The 18,161-nt window shown below is 44.6% G+C and overlaps 1 protein-coding gene across 2 annotated transcripts in view; it reads right to left on the bottom strand.

Annotated features, from left to right (window-relative positions):
* Positions 1–18,161, bottom strand: part of LOC135245458 (forkhead box protein P2-like) — a 118,951-nt gene that overhangs the window by 12,360 nt on the left and 88,430 nt on the right. Inside the window, exon 18 of one of the 2 annotated variants that reach the window (XM_064318497.1) lies at positions 12,855–12,958. In XM_064318497.1, the coding sequence (XP_064174567.1) occupies positions 12,855–12,958 (104 nt within the window). Of the gene's footprint in view, positions 1–12,854; positions 12,966–18,161 lie in introns of those variants that run through there. The other variant, XM_064318496.1, reaches the window with a different exon arrangement.

Below are 18,161 nucleotides of genomic sequence, written 5' to 3'. Positions count from 1 at the left end.
AAAGCATCCCTTCAGGTACCTGCATAGAACACCTGCGTTACATCACAGGCATTACGGAACTGAGGCCCGATCCCTGAGACTTTCACAGAGGAACAGGCGGCGTGCTCGTGTCCTCGCATCGCAAACGGCTCTCCAGCGAGATGGGAACCTGACGGCTTCTCACAGGTATCACAGTCATGTCTGGAATAACCCACCGGCTGGAAACGTAGAACGTTCCAGAACACTGAACACTGAGGCTCAGAGATCAGGTATAACGACAAGAGCACCACCAGATCCACGAGAGGAACAGGGTCACGTCCTGTAGGACAGCTACTGGAACATTGTGCAAGTACGGATTGAGTTCGCAGGGCATTGCACGCGCGCGCACACATACACACACACACGTGCATACATATACACACACACACACACAAATACAGACACACACACACACACACACACACACACTGGCCTTGTCACATTCTGCTACAAATACCATGAAGGAGATTATTACTATCCTAATAAATACCGCACATGTGAACCGGTCACACACATACAGCACACGACGCGGTTCTCCACACACACACACAGAGCTTTTCAGAGAGCCTGGCTAGCGCCGCTGTTTGTGCTATTTACACACAGGGCTCCACGCTGCCAGGAATTAGCATAATGTTTTTTAGACGTGCGCTCATGGGATCTGAACAGAAACATACTGGCGCTTAATGAACAAATCTGAAGTTCTGCAGACTACATTAGGAAATTCATTACAGCAGTTAAAGCAATCTGGAGGGAAACTGAAACATTCCACTGCTAATCTACAGCTGATCAGCAATAAATTATTATACCCTGTTTTCCTTAATTCATGCTAATTTCGCCTAATCAATGTGTCTCTGTAATTCCAAAACCACAGGAGAGCTAATTATTTATTGGGTTGTGTGTGGGCGTGTAATATATTCGTTTTCCACAGGACTGTCTTTTATCTATTTATTTATCTTAACATACTTGGTTTTATTCTATTTGATTTCACTTTTATTTGACTCAACCCTGATTGTCCTCTCTTGTGTTCTGAGCATTATTCTGTGCATCAGTCTCTCGGGTGAATCTCCAGTGTTTCCTCACTCTTTTTCTACTCTAGTTTTGACTCTGCCCAGACATACTGTACTCACTGTTTTATTCTATGTTGTATTTTATTCATGTTTATCTAATGTTTTATTATGGGAAGCACTTTGTGTTACATTTGATTGTATAGAAAGTGCCATATAAATCAAGTTTGGTTGATTGATGATTGACTGCTTTCAAGCTGTGCATCTTCACTTCCTGTGTCGCCATCTCAGCCTCGCTTATTACCTCTCTTCAGAACAACGCGGCACAAGACAGACTGTACAGGAACTCATCGAGCAAGGCCGAATCATTTCAGCCACGTGTTCACTTATTAACAACCAGGGCATGTTCCCGAAGTAGAAAATTAGCATATACATTTATAAACCTGGAATTATTAGAATCATGAATATTCTCCTGGCTGAGGATTCTTTCTTTATGATTGGTTTTGATTCGCTAGCGCTAGAGAAAAGAAAAAAAGGCACTCAGATCTCCATAAAGTCCACAGGGCATGTGCTCATTGAAAGAGGCTACATGCCTTTGTTCTACTACCGTGAAACACTGTGGCTCCAGTACCATGACCTTGGTGTAATGTAGAGGTCATTGCTGGTTATCATGAATAGGCCGCAACAGAATCTAATCATCTGATCAAATCCTTTGAGTTAACAAAGCCCATTACAAAACTTTAGACCATTTTTAGTAATGCAGGGTATGGCCCTGGTCACGTTATTTAATTTGTCCTTCTGCATATCTGTTATCAGCAACGTGGAAACTACACTGACTCATGAGCAGAGCAGAATGAGACTTCGGTCTGGAACAACGTCGTACGTTACAAACAACAGCAAGCTCTGTTTTGGAGGCAAAACTCTTTGTTCTCACTTCTTCTGTACATGAAACAAGCAGCGGCAGGCATTTGAAATGCGGTGATTAACTTCAAATCCACGAGGTATCATCAAAATAGCCACGACACCGCCGCGTGCTGACAAATCCTGCTGCGATATTTCTGTCACTTCTATGAAAAGCCTGCCATACACTTAAATCACCGATATCTTAAAGGATAATTATTTACGGTAGCGCACACGTGGAAAATACAAATTGTCCTCGCTTTTGCAAAAGGGGAACAGGGCCAATCTTGCAGATGTCAATCTAAGTACGCTTGCAGACTCACTGACATCCAGGAAGCGTTTATGATTTCCACAACAAAGCAATTAGAGCCAATACGTGCAGCTTTCGCACGAAAGTGTCTTTGAAACGCTTTCGAGTGTAATGGACAATTCCAAATATATAGCTCCCAAGAGATTACCCTGCACTTTGATACTGTTTACCACGTTTCCAGTGCTAAATAAGGAAGACAGGCATTTCTATATGAATACGGTCACGATAGGTATATTTACCCTCAACAGAAACATGTGCAGCGGCACTTATGCTCATCACAAATCTGTGAGCATAACCGTAGTACACATTTAACACAAATTGCAAATATACAGCAGTTTATTTACTGAGGGTCATACATGTTGACTCGAGTAAATGTCAACATGCACAGACATGCACAACACTGTGAAAGCAGTCATTACTGTGTTAGCATCGTCTGAACGCCGCTGGCAAACATAATCTGGCTGTGATTAACTATCTGTGGTGTACACCACGTCTGCAGCCACTCGGATCAACCTCCATATCACGAAAAACCCGCAACCCCCCCCCTCGTTACGTCTTCCCCTTCAGAGGGAACCGGGGCACTACCGGCCACAGGAAAAGTGTGGAAACGCAACACTGGGAGTTCCTGAACACGGAGATCAATAATAATAATAATCAGAAGAAGCAGCAAGGTCCCTGTGAAGAGGCTCTGTGAGCAGCACTTACGGAAGCTCATGACACACTTCACGGCGCGGGCGGGGGGGCGGGCGATCGGGCGAGCGGGCGGGCGGGCGGGGTGCGGCACGGACGCCGTAAATTAATTTAGAGGCCGGGGGGTTTTAATGCGGAACAAAAGAGGGGCTCGCTCAAAGCACCGGCGAGATGGCCCGTTTACGCACTTCCATCATTCTGTGTGTGCGTTGCGTACAATCCGTCAGTGTGTGCCCAACCACGAGCTCGAGTGCGGCTCATCAGATCGGCCTGCATGCCTGCTTATACCCTTCCCTGCTGAAATGAGTCCAATCCCCCTCTCCTGATGCACACACTTTACTTTTCACCAGCGATACACAGCAGCTCTCTCTCCTCTTTATTCTCTGTCTGCGTGCTCAGGATGGACACCGTACGCAAAAGACACCCCAGACGCTTTAGGGGCGTTCCACACTTATTTCTGCTTGAGCTTCTGTGTACGGTGATTTAATCAGTAAACCGGCTCTTTAAGCTCGCTGTCGTTCCCTGCCTTCTCTTTGACTGCCTGACATTCCTGTGTTTCCTTTATGGTCCCAGTTCTTTACAGTTTAGAAGGAGAAGTTGACATTGTTGTTTTGCGCGTATCTTTTTCTTTTAATGACAGGTGAAATACTGACATCACAAGAGGGGGTTCATACAGATGTAATATCAATGTGACAGTGCGAGGGAAATGAGTAACGTTTATCCCTTTTATGTTTGATATCCGTGTGAGACACGTTGAAAAGATACAAAGGTTTTTATTTGAAGCAGAAACATAGCTTCTTTCAGATGAAGTCAACGTAGGCCCATTTAAGTTACCTTTGTAAAATATGACAGATTTACATCCACATAAACACCATAAAGGACAACAAAGCGCTCGAGGAAAATGAAAAATAACTGTCAAAATAACTGTCAAGATAACTTGAGGGCACTTTGAGTCACTCCTTTGGGTAAATCAAATCAAATCACAGCTTAAAAGCATAATAGACCCATATTACCAAATGACAAATAATGATGGTGACACATCTAATTTACAGCTCAAGAACTGCGTACAAGCAAACAAGCATACAACTGCATACAAACAAACAAGCCTTCTCATTGCACACGTCCTCCTCAATTTGCCTCTCACGCGGACCAATGCTTTCAGAAGGGAGGAAAAAAAAGTGCAGAACTACATTCTGGAGGCCTCATCACCCTCCCCCATTTCACCCCACCTCCCTCCCCCCCACATGCCCCCGCCCCCGCCCAGACAAGACCTAACACAGGAACCCCATTCGCAAGTTGCTTGATGTTTAAAAACATGCCACACAGAGGGAAACAAGGCTTCTGCTGAATAAGGATAAACACAAAGCGCCCCGATCCCCCTGTCTCTTTTCTCTCTCTCTCTCTCTCTCTCTCTCTCTCTCTCTCTCTCCACGGCGGACGTTTGTCAGTGAGAGACTTCAAAAGCCCAGAGGCAGAAACGGGGAGCCTCCTGGTGCCATAAGCTCAGGAATCACTTCTGTGCCAGATCTCTCAAACCCGCCACTGCCTGCTTCCCCGTTTCCCAGGCGACGGAGAGATTAAACGCGTCCAGGTGTTCCACCTTACGCGGGGGACGCCTTGACTGAGGGGTCCTTCAATACGAAAAGGATTAAAAACTACACACAAGGACACTTTCGTATTCCAATCCTAATCATTGCCAGTTTGATTTATGACCAGATATTCTTAATTGTCCTCATATACATAAGCCAATTGATCAAGTAGATTTAGGAATAAATCTGAAGCAGACATCTGTATATTTAGTTGTGAAATAAAAACTGATCTAAACATGACTAAAACAAAGCATGAAATACTGTAAAGAAAAGCAACGTCTTTATTCCAGTTATAATCCGTGGAGACCTTAAGAGAGCGAGGCACTGCCCCTGTGGGGGGGGGGGGGGCTGTGGCAGTGCACGTAATGCCCAACAAATCAGCAGTCCAGAGAACTGTACAGGGCTGCAGTGATTACGGCATTCTGCACTGCCGGGAACATTATCATGCCAACGCGCTGGCTGATCACGCGGCGCTGATTAGCACTGTGCTAACGCAGCAGATCTTCCCCCAAACTGATTACAATTCAGCCTCCGCTCAGACGCTTTTTTACGTGGGTTTAAAATTATTATTTAAAAAAAAAAAAATCTGTACCACCACTTGTGTCCATTTAAGAAGCTGAACGCAGGACCGGCTGTATTGAGGAGCTGTTAGACCCCCGACAGAAAGATTACACTTCACTGTTATAGCTCTCTTCTTTTATGAGTCTATTTTTTAACCCAGGGTTTTTTTCTTATCTAATCTTCTTCCATCACTTCAGGAGGGCACCGGCAATGCAATAACAGTGACTTTCGCTAACAGCACGATAACACTATTATTTACATGCATGTACACCATCAATAACAGCATTAAAAACACGGCTTTCACTACCAATAATCCCAGTATAAACACAGCTCACACTATCAATAACCACATTATAAACATGCCTTTTCACTAGCAATAACACCAGTATAAACACAGATTTGCCTATGAATGCAATGATGCCATGATAAGCACGGCTTGTTGTTATTAAGGCAATAATGCCACTGTAAACATAGCCTTCACTGCCCATAAGTGCATTATAAACAGGGATTTCACCGTTAAATCACACGCAGCTCTGACGTGGAGCTGGCCTGTTGCAGAAGGTGTTTGATTCCGATTCAGAGTGGAATATTTCACACGGAGGCCAGAAGTGAGCCGGACGCTCATATTTGATTTATCAAAGTCTTTCCAGCCGGCAGGACTCACCGGGGAAGCACATGAAAAACAGCAACCAAAAGCTCAGAGAAGAAGGTTTGATTATGGACGTGGTACATTATTCATAGCACAATTAAAATGGAAATACTGAAGACTCATTGAATATTTTAGCATTTAATCTTCTCAGACTAACTGAGCTTAAGGCTCTTAAAACAATCTCACAAATGTAATTAGTACTCAGGGCTCACATGTACTACTGTGCACAGTTTCTTCAAACTCCACATAAAAGCATTTTTGCAGTTTTACAGAAAATAGAAAATATAAAGGTACTGTGCTGTAAAATTAAGTTATTATAATATAACATATTTTAGTTATTGCAATATATTGCAATATTATATAAATTCCAACTTTCAGGATCCATGAAACCTCTTCTGAGATGGAACTCAACAGTATATAATTTAATATAATACAAATATATAACATTACATACTTCAATTGGTTGACAACTCACTTAAATGCATCATTAACGGGTTTAGATGAGCCTCAGAGTCTTAAGGAATGCATGGCTCGTTTATGTATTCAAGACATCGGCCGTCCTTTCTTCCCCCTCATTTATCAGTGCTTGATTTCATCTAAAGTGGAGAATCAGCAGGAGTTAAATCTCCAAGGCAATTTCAGCTTAACATTTCAAATCTGAGCCATCTGACTGAACCGCTGCATTAGTTCCACCCAACGGCATCCCAGGTGTCCACCAACGCCCAGCAGATATATCTCTCCTTCCAAGGGTGTCAGCTCTGTGTGTCACGTCTGCAGTAGGGTGCAACACAGCCATTGCTCTTCACTCATGTCCATCACCGAAGGAGCCACAGGGCCACCTTCACAGACACAGGTTAACCCTAGACCTGGACTAAACTCCATTTTGAATGGAAATTCTCCAGAAAATAAATGCTCAGAAAAAAAAGTTTACATTGCGAGACTGTGCAAATGATTATATGTGCCAACTGGACTTACTAACAGCAGCCTCTGCGGTCACACGCTGTCCTTGCGTTAGTCCCCGAGGAAGAACATTTCAGACCTTCCAGTACAGACACTATCACTATGAAGGAAATGAAAATTTAGTACAGGCACACCGTCTCCACTGGAGCTGGACTACATTACCCAGAGTGCTTCACCCGACCTCAGCTCTACAACCACACGCGCACCAAGGTCATATAATTAACCATGAGGCCATTCCTCTGGCCAAGGGAGAGGGGTTTTAATATGCTGCTTTCATGAAATGGCCCTCACCTCGTCATTAACACAATTACATTTTGAGAGCTGATTTAATTATGCCCCATCACATTTAGAGTTTTTTTTCCAATCATCACAGACACTCTAATAGGAGATTGCACTCTAATCAGGAGGATGTTAAGTTCCTTTATCAGAGGTGTACAAACCCGTGAGCCCCATGGCCAGTTTCTCAAGAGCACCATGTCTCTGAATCCCTTCATTATTAGAAATGAGACTTTTTTCATCAGTCCAGTGCTAAGAACAGCACATATTTTACATGATCACAGTCAGGATTCAGAGAACAAGCCATCTACAAACACACATTTAAAAAATAAACACAAAAATAAACACTTCAGGGGTTTGGTATTCTTCAGTTGTGTAAGTACAGCAGTTGCAGATGAACACAATTCAAACAAACATCACCGTTAAAACACTTTTAGAAATAATCCTCTGGGATCTGCCGAAGCACTTTCACATTTTACCAGCATCCAAAGGGTTAAAATATTCCCGAACGCTGCTTCCCGCCAGGCCTGACACTGATGCATCATTTTATTTTTGCACTAAGTAGCTGTTTAGCAGATGAGTAAATGCAGCCAATTCATTTATAAGTGATGAGTTATAAACACGATTACAGCTCCACTTCCATGGCAAACGCCTGAGTGGAGCTCTTGGCTCCCCAGGGCCCGGAGCATGCAGATCTGCACTCAGATAAACACATCATCTAATCCGTGTAAACACTAAGCGCTTCGGCTCTGCGCCTTCTCCGGGGGAAATAAACAGGCTTCTGGGCTGCGAGTGCAGTGATTTGGTACACATACGCACGTGCGCACACACAAATACACATGCGCATACGCACACACACACACACACACACACACACATACGCACGTGCGCACACACACAAATACAAATGCACATACGCACACACACACAAATACAAATGCACATACGCACGCACACAGAAATATAAATGCACATACGCACACACACACAAATATACATGCACATACGCACACACACACAGAAATAAACATAATCATAAACAGATCTCCTTCGTCTTTGGCCTGTTCTGCCTGACATGTTTCCTTTGGATCCGAATAAAAACTGCAAGCACCAAAATCAATATCAGCAAGGGCGCAAAGGAAGAAACACAACCCAGAGAAGTTAAACAGGAACACTTTGTCTCCTCTTAAATATGAGCCATTAAGATTTAATGGCTGTGATTTACCACAAAAGTGTAGTACCCTTAAGACTGGGAGAACACACACACACGCACATGTGCACACACTCACATACGCACACTCACGCACACACACACACTCACACACTCACGCAACCCACACACACACGCCACACAACTCTAACTCACTCACACACACAGACGCACACACACACACACACACACAGTGCCCTGACACGTCACATTAACACATCGTATTCGAAGGGAAAAAGCACCTCTTTCTTTCTAACTGCCTCATTTTCGGAACAGTTGAGAGCGCACTGGCGTGACTGCGTTACCGCTGCCAGCCCCTCTCACCGCTGCACGGGGTGGAAGTGACTGACTGGCTCCTGTCTGTGGAAACAGCGTCCCAGTTACGCCCCAAAAAAACACAACCTGACAGGCCAGGCAGCTCCTTTTTTTTTTTCTTTTCTTTCCAGAACACGCAAATACAGTACAACTGCCATTTGTCAAAAGTCTTCCCACCACACCACACACAGGCACCAAGAACAACGACGGGGAGGGGGGGTGGGGGGAGGTGAGCTGTCCAATTATAGCGCAAAGATTCGGGCAACACAAACACCAACACATGTGCACACAAGCACAGGGGGTCCCGACACCAAGTCAGGGTTCTTTATTCGGAAGAAGGATGTCCTGAGCAGATGTGTTGAGCCTGAACACATGAAGGCGTTTCGTTAAGTACCCTGTCAAAGGTAAGAATATGGGAACAGACATATCCAGGTCAGTGTGTGACATTCTGAATGCAGTGCGCTGTTGTTTTCCAGATCCCACTGGTCTTCCCCCTTTGGGCGTGAAGCTTTAAAATACAAAAATGTAGATTTCACACAATTTCAGCCCTCGAGTTAACCATCATTTAGCTGCAGCAAACTATCTTGCTTTTGCCGTGTGTTCTTAAGGTAAACTACTCTGAACATGAAGCTTTATATTCAGATACAAACTAAATGTTGAACTCACTGCTTCGGCTGACAACTCACCAGACAGTATTACTTCAGCTAGTTTATTAATATTTTTATTTAAGTTTTATTTATTTTTTTGATTGTGACACATTTCTGAAATTGAATCTTTAAATACAATCAGCAGCAGCATATCTGACTTGAAAGAGCTTTTAATATTTGGAGCAAAGCCCTTCTCCGGATAACAAAGACAAAGAATACGGGGCATCTGGGATTTACCCATTTGAAATTGAGCAATTTGGCTGTTGATTGAGTTGGGGGGAAAACCCCGGGGACCCCTGTCTCAGATTAATTACATTTTACAGTGAAGGCAACATGAAACTGGGAGTGTGATTTCCCAGCCCAGCCTGGAACTGCAGCCAGGGCCAGCCTCAGATATCAGCCTCAGTTCTGCGAGCGACGTGTCTGCTTGTCATGACAACAGTTACAGCATTCCGTACGATGTCACTTCCTTTGCCGGAGTCAAAGGCAGGCAAAGAGAATCTTTAGGTTTTTGGCCTGTCTCCCTGGCTACAGCAGTAAGACTGCACTCCTGAGGAAGCATAAAAACAGAAAAGCAGCTTTTCCACAGATTTGTTTTGTTGTTGCAGGTTTTGAAACCTGTGCATTCAATAAAGAATCAATTTTCTTGTATTTATTGTTACACAGAAGAACAGTCACAGACACAAGTAAAGCTCCTAAAAGCTTTGGTAAGCCATTAACTATTTCAGTCACTTCATAACAACAAAAAGTAAATAATAACTAATGATAAGCTAATAACAAGGCTTGGACCACTGTGTGTGAAACAGTATGTAAGACAAGATATGGGCAAAACTACCTTGCAGCTTGGACCACAGAAGCCATTTTAATCAACCTTTCCTGAAGCATTTCACCCCTTTTACACAGTCTGTGATTCTACCGCCCAGGCAATCACTTGAGAATTCCTTCTCCAGTCTTAACAACCTCTTATTTTTAACGTGCGATTCCTGCGGGATCCAGGGGTCTAAAGATTAAGATCAGGATAAAGTTTCAGCATAACAACAATCAGATCATGGAAGAAATTAGCATAAAATGTAGACCAAAAACCATTCCAAAAGAGAACGATTTGGATATCTGTAATATACCATGTTATATACCATTTCAGAAACACCGCAGCTCAGACGACCACAGAGCTGTTAAAGTCATGAAAGACACGAGTCCATCACAACAGCACAGACCCTGAAACACCTTCAAAGCAAATGCATCCACAACTCCGCTCGGTACAAAAGAAAATGGCCGCCGAGCGCCAAACTTCCTCGGGTCACCACCTCACATCACTCACTTTCTCTGCCGAAAGCACAACCTTGTGTTTCCTGAAATGAAAAGGCACGAACGGCGAGAGACGCTGGAACGGCCGCACGAGGGCCAGGCTAATATCTCCTCAAAGCGCGGGAGGCCGTGTTACTTGACCTTGAAATGCTTCACTTCAGAATCTTTCCAGAGATAAAAATACCGGTTCTTCAGCGAGGCCCTATTTATCCAGGAGAGCCGACTCGAAAGCATTCAACGGCTGAATGGGTAAGATGGATACAGAGCAGCTAAACTGCGCAAAGGTCACGACAATTTACTGCAGGTATTCCATCCGTCTGTGAAGGCTCATTTAAAAAGCCCCTCCTCCCCCACACGCACACGCGTAAAACCAGAGACTGACTGATACAGAAGTAAAATAATACCCCATAGAACTGGGGCAAAGCACATATGAGCACTGACTGAAGCCTTTAAAAATTCCAAAGCCATACATTTTTACTGCACCTTACAAATGAGTATTGGGAGTTTAGGAGTATTAGGCTGGAATGCGTGCTAGCTGAGCAGCACACAAAGGCACAGGACTCATTCCAGTCTATGCAGTGTGTAGCCGGTCTCAGGCAGGGCACGGGTCACCCCAGGTAAAAGCCCCCGTGCATTGTGGACAGGGTGCAGGCAGCACACGGCCCACATCTCCACGCTTTTCTCTTTTTCCTCTTTCTTTATGAACTCTCACTCAATCCCCACATCACAGGGAACGAGAGAGGAAGGGGTCCCAGGGAGGGGGGGGGTCATGGTTATTAGGTTACCAGTGGTACGGAAATATTATCCTCCCTGATAACTAACCTCCATTTACATTTTCACAAAATTTCAGAATTTCAGATAAATCTGGCTTAAAGAAATATATACATATATATATATATATATTTTAGTCAGCACATTGTGATTACTGCCATTCATTTCTCTGATGGTGGTGCTTCACTAAGAGCTTGCACCAGGAAAGCCAGAAGTAAACCACGAGCAGCACATGTTGCAAACAGCACGTGTGAAGTGCAACAGTGCCAATTCCACACTCTGCCACCTTCACAGTGTCAACGGAGTCTGTTCTCCCTAGAGCAGTACTGAACAGATGGTGCGAGTGCTCATACTGCCTGCTCACAGGGTTAAGTCACAGCAAGCCCCTGGTCCCAGTACCAGGAGTTCCCCTCACGTACAAAATGAACACTTAACTCCATATTTCATGAGAGCGGGCCTGTTTGCAGCGAGGTCACCGTGTCTGTGACATCAGCGCGAGTTAGCCTCTGCGACGCTAGCAACCGATGCAGCGGGGGGGAAGGGATCAGATAAGCTTTAGATACAACGGTGGATAGAAAGAGGGTTTCACCTTAATCTGCTGCGCAGGGCACCTCGTTCACCGTGTGACACCGACGAAATCGATACGCGTTTCAGCCCCGGGAGCTGTGCAATGCATCACAGTGTTTGGCGATTACTGTCGAAAATAAACCGGCCTCTTTCTCCAAACGCTCACGGTCTTTTTCAGAGGACTGTGCGAACCACTGCGGTTCCGGGGGAAGATCCATTCAGCAGTTACCCAACGAGCAACTGCCACTCTGTCCTACTTTAGTGCCACTGACATGGCGGCCATGACGCTCTGTATAAATAGGTTCAGCGCCTGATTAAAAATTGGGACAAGCTTATTTTACATATTACAATCTTAAAGGCAAGCATCAAGTTAATTAAAAACTATAATTAGCTGTGCTTTCTGCTAATAGTCACCAAGGCAATCTGGCAGTTTTTATTTAGAAATGATAAAAACCCAGACTATTCCTAATCTTGTCTACGCGGGTACGGATTTCTTTTCCCTGAAACCTCATGAATATAATTTTGAGACTTCCACAGAAAAACAACGATGAACATAACATGTTGCCAAATATCAAAACTTTCATGGCAAAACACATTACTGACAATTGATAAGAGAAGGTTAAATATGAAACGAATATGTAGAGACAACCTAAATATACCTCAACCATGGGAAGTAAGACACAAACACTTCCTGCAACTCTTGTAAAGAAGGCATTTTGCAATCATGGAGAAAATCAATAAAAAGTGTGATTCTACTCTCAGCAGTGCTTTGCTATATGTAGCATTAATTCAATATGCCTTCAAAGCAAAAGCATTCATTTCGACAAAGCTGCCCACCATCTTCCACCCTCACACTACTCTAAACAACACTGAGATATTTCTGAGGGAGTGGACCGTGCTAAACTGACATGGAAGAGTAAAGAACACGAAACATCACTGACAAGAGATTTCAAATCAGCATACATTCCATAATCAACTGAAATCAAGGCGATAAAGTGACAGTTCACAAACTGAGGCTCACTTCAAACACACTTCATTTTATAAATCACTATGCTGTGTTGTGTGAGTCTGCCACGTCTTACCGTGTAGCTGTGCGATAATGCTGTCTCTCAGCCACCCAACAGGGCCTTCTGCAGCCGAGCCAAATTTCCAGAACCTTTGACCATTGACCCTTGGCCCATTACCTCTCCATTCTGTGAAAAAAAATACAAGGCAACACATTTAAAAGGAATATAACGTTTTCATCAAGGCATTAAATTAAGGCATTCAATGGGAAGTAAGCTTCACTTTGCGTAATAGGTGAATGTGAAGTAAAGCGTTTAAAGTTTGTAGGAATACTCCTTACAAGGAGTATGATATGCTAACGTACTCATTGCATGTCATGTGTAGTGTTTACTTCTTACATTGAATCATCTTTAAAAAAAAGAAGTGTAAACCGTATGAAAAGGGTTGAGAAGAATTTTTCAACAAATGCTGCTTCAAGATCTAATTAAAGCCCATCCCTCTCTCTCACTGCTTCGCCAAAATTCCATTATCATCGCAATGAAACATTTTTTCCACGCTCTTCCTAATCAGTTTTGATTTTTGATTTTCTTCCTCAGGAGGATTTGTTAGCAGTCTGTCCTGCAGCGATGGCTCAGTATATCTCTGCCTTCCCTTTGTTGCTGTTTCGCATGATGACCAACAAAGTTTTCTCCACCACATTTCTGCATTGCCGTAAACACCCACAGGCTGGCCACCTGTTAGAACCATCCAGACGCCGACGGAGGGAAATTCCCCAAGCAAAACAGGCCTCTGGACTGAAGCAATAGAGTCTTATGTGCTGTACAGAGATTGAGTTTATTTCCAGTAATTCACTACAACAAAACAGCCAATAACCTGGATGAGAAAAAAACACTCCCAATCCTCAGGCACCGCAAGGCCACCAGTGATTCTGGAAAAAGATGCATCTGAAAAGTTTATGAGTTTTGTATTCACCAACACCCTGTGCAGGCACGCAAATCAAAAAGAAAGTACACACTTCTGTTACAAACAGAAAAATTTTAATTTCATACAATAAGCGCATGCCAAAGGTCATTGGAACATCTGGAGCAAAAGACACAGGAAAAACATCAGCTTTAGAAAATGATATAGAAAATTTATAAATGTTCAACAAATGTTCAAATGAGTCAGTTACCAATGTTTATACATAGTTTTACAGTACAGCTAAAAGATACAAAGGTGGATAAATCCATTAAGACTCACCATAGGGTTTGATTAGTTTAACTCTTTTTTTGCCTCTAATGCAGAAAGTACAGGAAGACCCGGCTGTAATGATTTACAATAAATCTCAGTCAATGCTGAACTCGCACACTACATATAATCTATCTTACGGTGGAGAGGTGTTGATTCTATTACCCATCTTATCTTAGATCAGACTGGACCTCAATACTCCAGAGATAATAATTACTAGGACTGAGATAACCCCTAACACCTTGTAATAGGTATCATCCAGCCAGTGACAAAGTAACCTTTAGAAGAAGGAACTCTTTGAGAACTTTTTTTTTTTTTTTTGTTAAATCATTGAGGTTCCCAAACAGACATGTACCTACATTAGACTAGTTCTGAAATTGTTCATATACATCGTAGCACTAAATTTTGCCATTTTTCATCATGTCAGAGGTCAGAGAAAGAATTCTAAAATAGAAGGATAGAATGAGAAAGCTGTTATACACACACACACACACACACACATCTAACTCTCTCCCCCCCCCCCCCAAAAAAAAATACACACACGCACACACACATACACACACTACACATGCAAACACACACACAAATAGCTTTTAAGCTACAGAAAAATCCAGCTCCAAATGGGGTGTTAATGTGGCCGAACCCCAGCAGTCTAGGCCACGGCTCTCTGTTCACACATGGATATTTTAACACTTTCTGTTCACACGTGACGATGCGCTCGCAGTTACAGTACTGCGTAGAAAGCACAGAAAGAAAGTCACTTATAGGGTCACTTTACTGTGTGATATAACCATTTAAAAATGTGTTTAAAAAACTCACTGTAACAACCTTTGACCACGTTTATTATAAATATATACATAGTTAAAGGAACGGAAAAAAAAAAAAAAAAACTTCCCCTTAAGCAGCGAAAGTGAAAATCTTGAATAATTGACCTGACGAGTGCCTTTGTGCACATCTGGACTTGGACTTTGGAATAAGTAAAGAATGCACTCAATCAAGAGCAGATGTTTCACGGGTAGGGATTGAATTCATAAGCATGCATTTTTCAAATAGCACGACCAGATTAAGCTCCGAGCTCAAAAGTTCACAGAAAATAAATAACAACCAGAAATTGTCAGTAGAAACAAATTCTCTCAGCCAAAAACTAAGAAACATTACATTTTCTTGATTTTTTGCATAGTTTTAAAGTCCAAACCCTAATTAAATGTATTTCAGCAAATGGTTGGAAAAACTTTGCTCCTTTTCCACCCTAGCTGTGAAAATATTAAAGACTCCAGGTGTCTGGTTGGTAGTTCTTTGGTAGTTGCCACTGATGACAGTGCAGTAGGAAAATCAGGCTCCTACCAGTATGACCCCAGTCTCAGTCACTCGTCTGTCAGTCAGACTGACTCCTCCCAGTCACAAACACACTCACATGGATGGCATAGTACACTTGGCACTGAGCATAGGTCCATGGTGAAGACCCTCCATTTTGTCCAGTGGTTTGATATACTGTAGCTCCCATTTACAACAGACCAGCATCTCCTTCTGCTTGTTGCCCTCAGCGCGTGGTTAGATTCCACCTAGCCAGTTAACAGGAGAATAATCTAAACAGATTTGAATTGATAAATCTTTAATGATTTGAGGGATTTTGTACAAACACGCTCTTGACGGTGCTAATTTAAAGCAAATACGGAAAAAAGCCTGATGAAACGTTCCCCCCGGCCCGGGTGGATAAACGCTTGAATTATTTACCGGATTTAACTGACACGGCCGCGGCGTTGTAAACAGAAATGTTTTCCGATGTTCGCCGCGCATTTCAACATAATTATTATTTGGGCAAGTTCCAAGAACGACATTGGGAAAAAAAAGAGAAAAAAAAGAGAGAGAGAGAGAGATGCTATTGTGAAAGCGAAAGGGGGGGGGGGGGGAATCTCGCTAACGGAGCGCGCTCAGACTGAACTGGTGTTCACAGCGCTCGCTCAGATCCCATCGAGGAGGAGGAAGAGGAGGAGGAGGAGGAGGAGAGCGCGGGGAAGGCGGAGCGGGAAGGCGATTCGGAAGCAAAGCGCAACCAGGAGAGGGGAAGCGGGTAAACACAGTCGCACACCTGGACACACCTGGAACGCACAACATTAAGCCCTGCCTATCGCCCAGCAGACTTAGGAACGGCCCTGTTTCTCAGGGCCTGCTTGGGTTTGTCTATCTCACGCGCATAAACTAGCCTGCACGCTAGCACACATTATCTGCTACAGTAAAACAAACAAGTGTCTGTGCATCCCAGCACATCCCTTCAGCCTCACAAGCAGTTTAAATGAAGCCGCCCCGCGCTTTATTAACTTTCAATCAACAAGCGCACGGCTCGCGGCGAGGCAGCCAGGAACCGCCTCCAACCGGCAAACGTCTAACAAGCAGTTTATTACCGGCGGCCGTTACCCGACATTAGTAAAAACCAAGAACAGATAAAATGGAATAAGAAATGCGACGCTGGAAGGGCCGTCGGCTGTCCGCGTTCTCCGCCACGCCGCGCCGCGCCGAGCCTTCTGGGAAGCGTACGCCGCGCTTTGATATGATAACAACATAAATAGTTTAGAAAGACATCAGACGCGGGGCGAAAGTGGAAGCAGACGGGTGCGGGGTTAATGTATTCGGCGGGGCCATGTCCCGCAGCCCCAGTGCGGCAGCACATCTGCGCTGAATGGGGCTCATTAGCGCGGGGCGGGGCGGGGCGGGGCGGGGCGGGGCCGGGTGGGGTCTCTGGTCCGGTTTGGCCCGGTGAGGCGGGCATCGCACCACACACCGTTTCCATGGATTCCCAACCTGACCCGCCACGCCCTGGGGCGGGTGGGATGGGACAGATTAAAACCTGCGCTGCCCCCGCCCTGCTCCCTGCTCCCTGCTCTCGTTCCTTATGTTCTGGTGGAGACAGTGAATGTTGAAGCCAAGAACAAGGAATTGGGGGGTGGGGGGGGTTGGGAAGGCAGGTAGTATGAAATGAGGGGAAACGAAAAAAGAAAAACATCTAAATTATTTCCAGGGAGGAGGGTGTCCCCCCGGGTAGTAAAAATGCAAATATTACATTACATTACATTACATTACAGGCATTTAGCAGACGCTCTTATCCAGAGCGACGTACAACAAGTGCATAGGTTTCAAGATGTAGAGGCGCAAAAGAAACACTAGAGTGAAGTAAGGATCGTAGTGCCAGAAGTGACCACATCGATCAGGACTCCAACCCTGTAGAGTAAGCTTGTTCAGCAGCAAGAATCCTACCAAGTACAAAGTACAAACTAGCACTGGAATCACACCTAATCATACAAAAACAATCCTACCAGATACACTAACATAATCAAATTATCCTAGCTAGGTACAATGAGCTGAACTATAGGCTAGGGAGGGGTGGGGAGAGGTGCAGCCTGAAGAGATGAGTCTTCAGTCTGCGTTTGAAAGTGGTGAGATTCTCTGCTGTTCTGACCATCACGGGGAGGTCATTCCACCAGCGAGGGGCCAGGACAGACAGCAGACGGGAGCGGGAAGTGCAGACGCGAAGAGGGGGAGGTGCCAAGCGTCCAGAGGTGGCAGAACGGAGAGGTCTGGCTGGTGTGTAGGGTCTGATGATCCTCTGAATGTACCCTGGTGCTGACCCCTTAGCTGCCTGGTATGCAAGCACCAAGGACTTAAATTTGATGCGAGCCATAACAGGCAGCCAGTGGAGGTCAGTGAGCAGGGGGGTGACATGGGAATGTCTGGGGAGGTTGTAGACCAGACGCGCTGCAGCATTCTGGATGAGCTGCAGGGGTCTGATGGCGGATGCTGGCAGACCAGCCAGTAGCGAGTAAGAGATCAAAGGCAGACTGACTGAGAGAGAGGGAGAGCAGGAGGAGACAGAAACACGGAACATGATCAGCCCCCCCTTCCACACCCCCCAGGATTCTCTGTAAAGGGAGGGGGCAGCACTCTATACTTTATCATTAACCCGCAGCCCTGGGACGGCAAACGCAGAGCTGCTGCTGTGTGTGTGTGTGTGTGTGTGTGTGTGTGTGTGTGTGTGTGTGTGTGTGTGTGTGTGTGTGTATGTGTGTGTGTGTGCGTGTGTGTGTGCGTGTGCGTGTGTGCGCCTATGTGTGCGTGTGTGTGTGTGTGTGTGTGTGTGCGTGTGTGTCTATGTGTGTGTGTGT

The sequence above is a fragment of the Anguilla rostrata genome, chromosome 19, assembly GCF_018555375.3.
Source record: "Anguilla rostrata isolate EN2019 chromosome 19, ASM1855537v3, whole genome shotgun sequence".
In the NCBI taxonomy this organism is placed as follows: Eukaryota; Metazoa; Chordata; class Actinopteri; order Anguilliformes; family Anguillidae; genus Anguilla; species Anguilla rostrata.
Note: the sequence above shows the minus strand (reverse complement) of the source record. Positions and strands in the feature narration are given on the sequence as shown.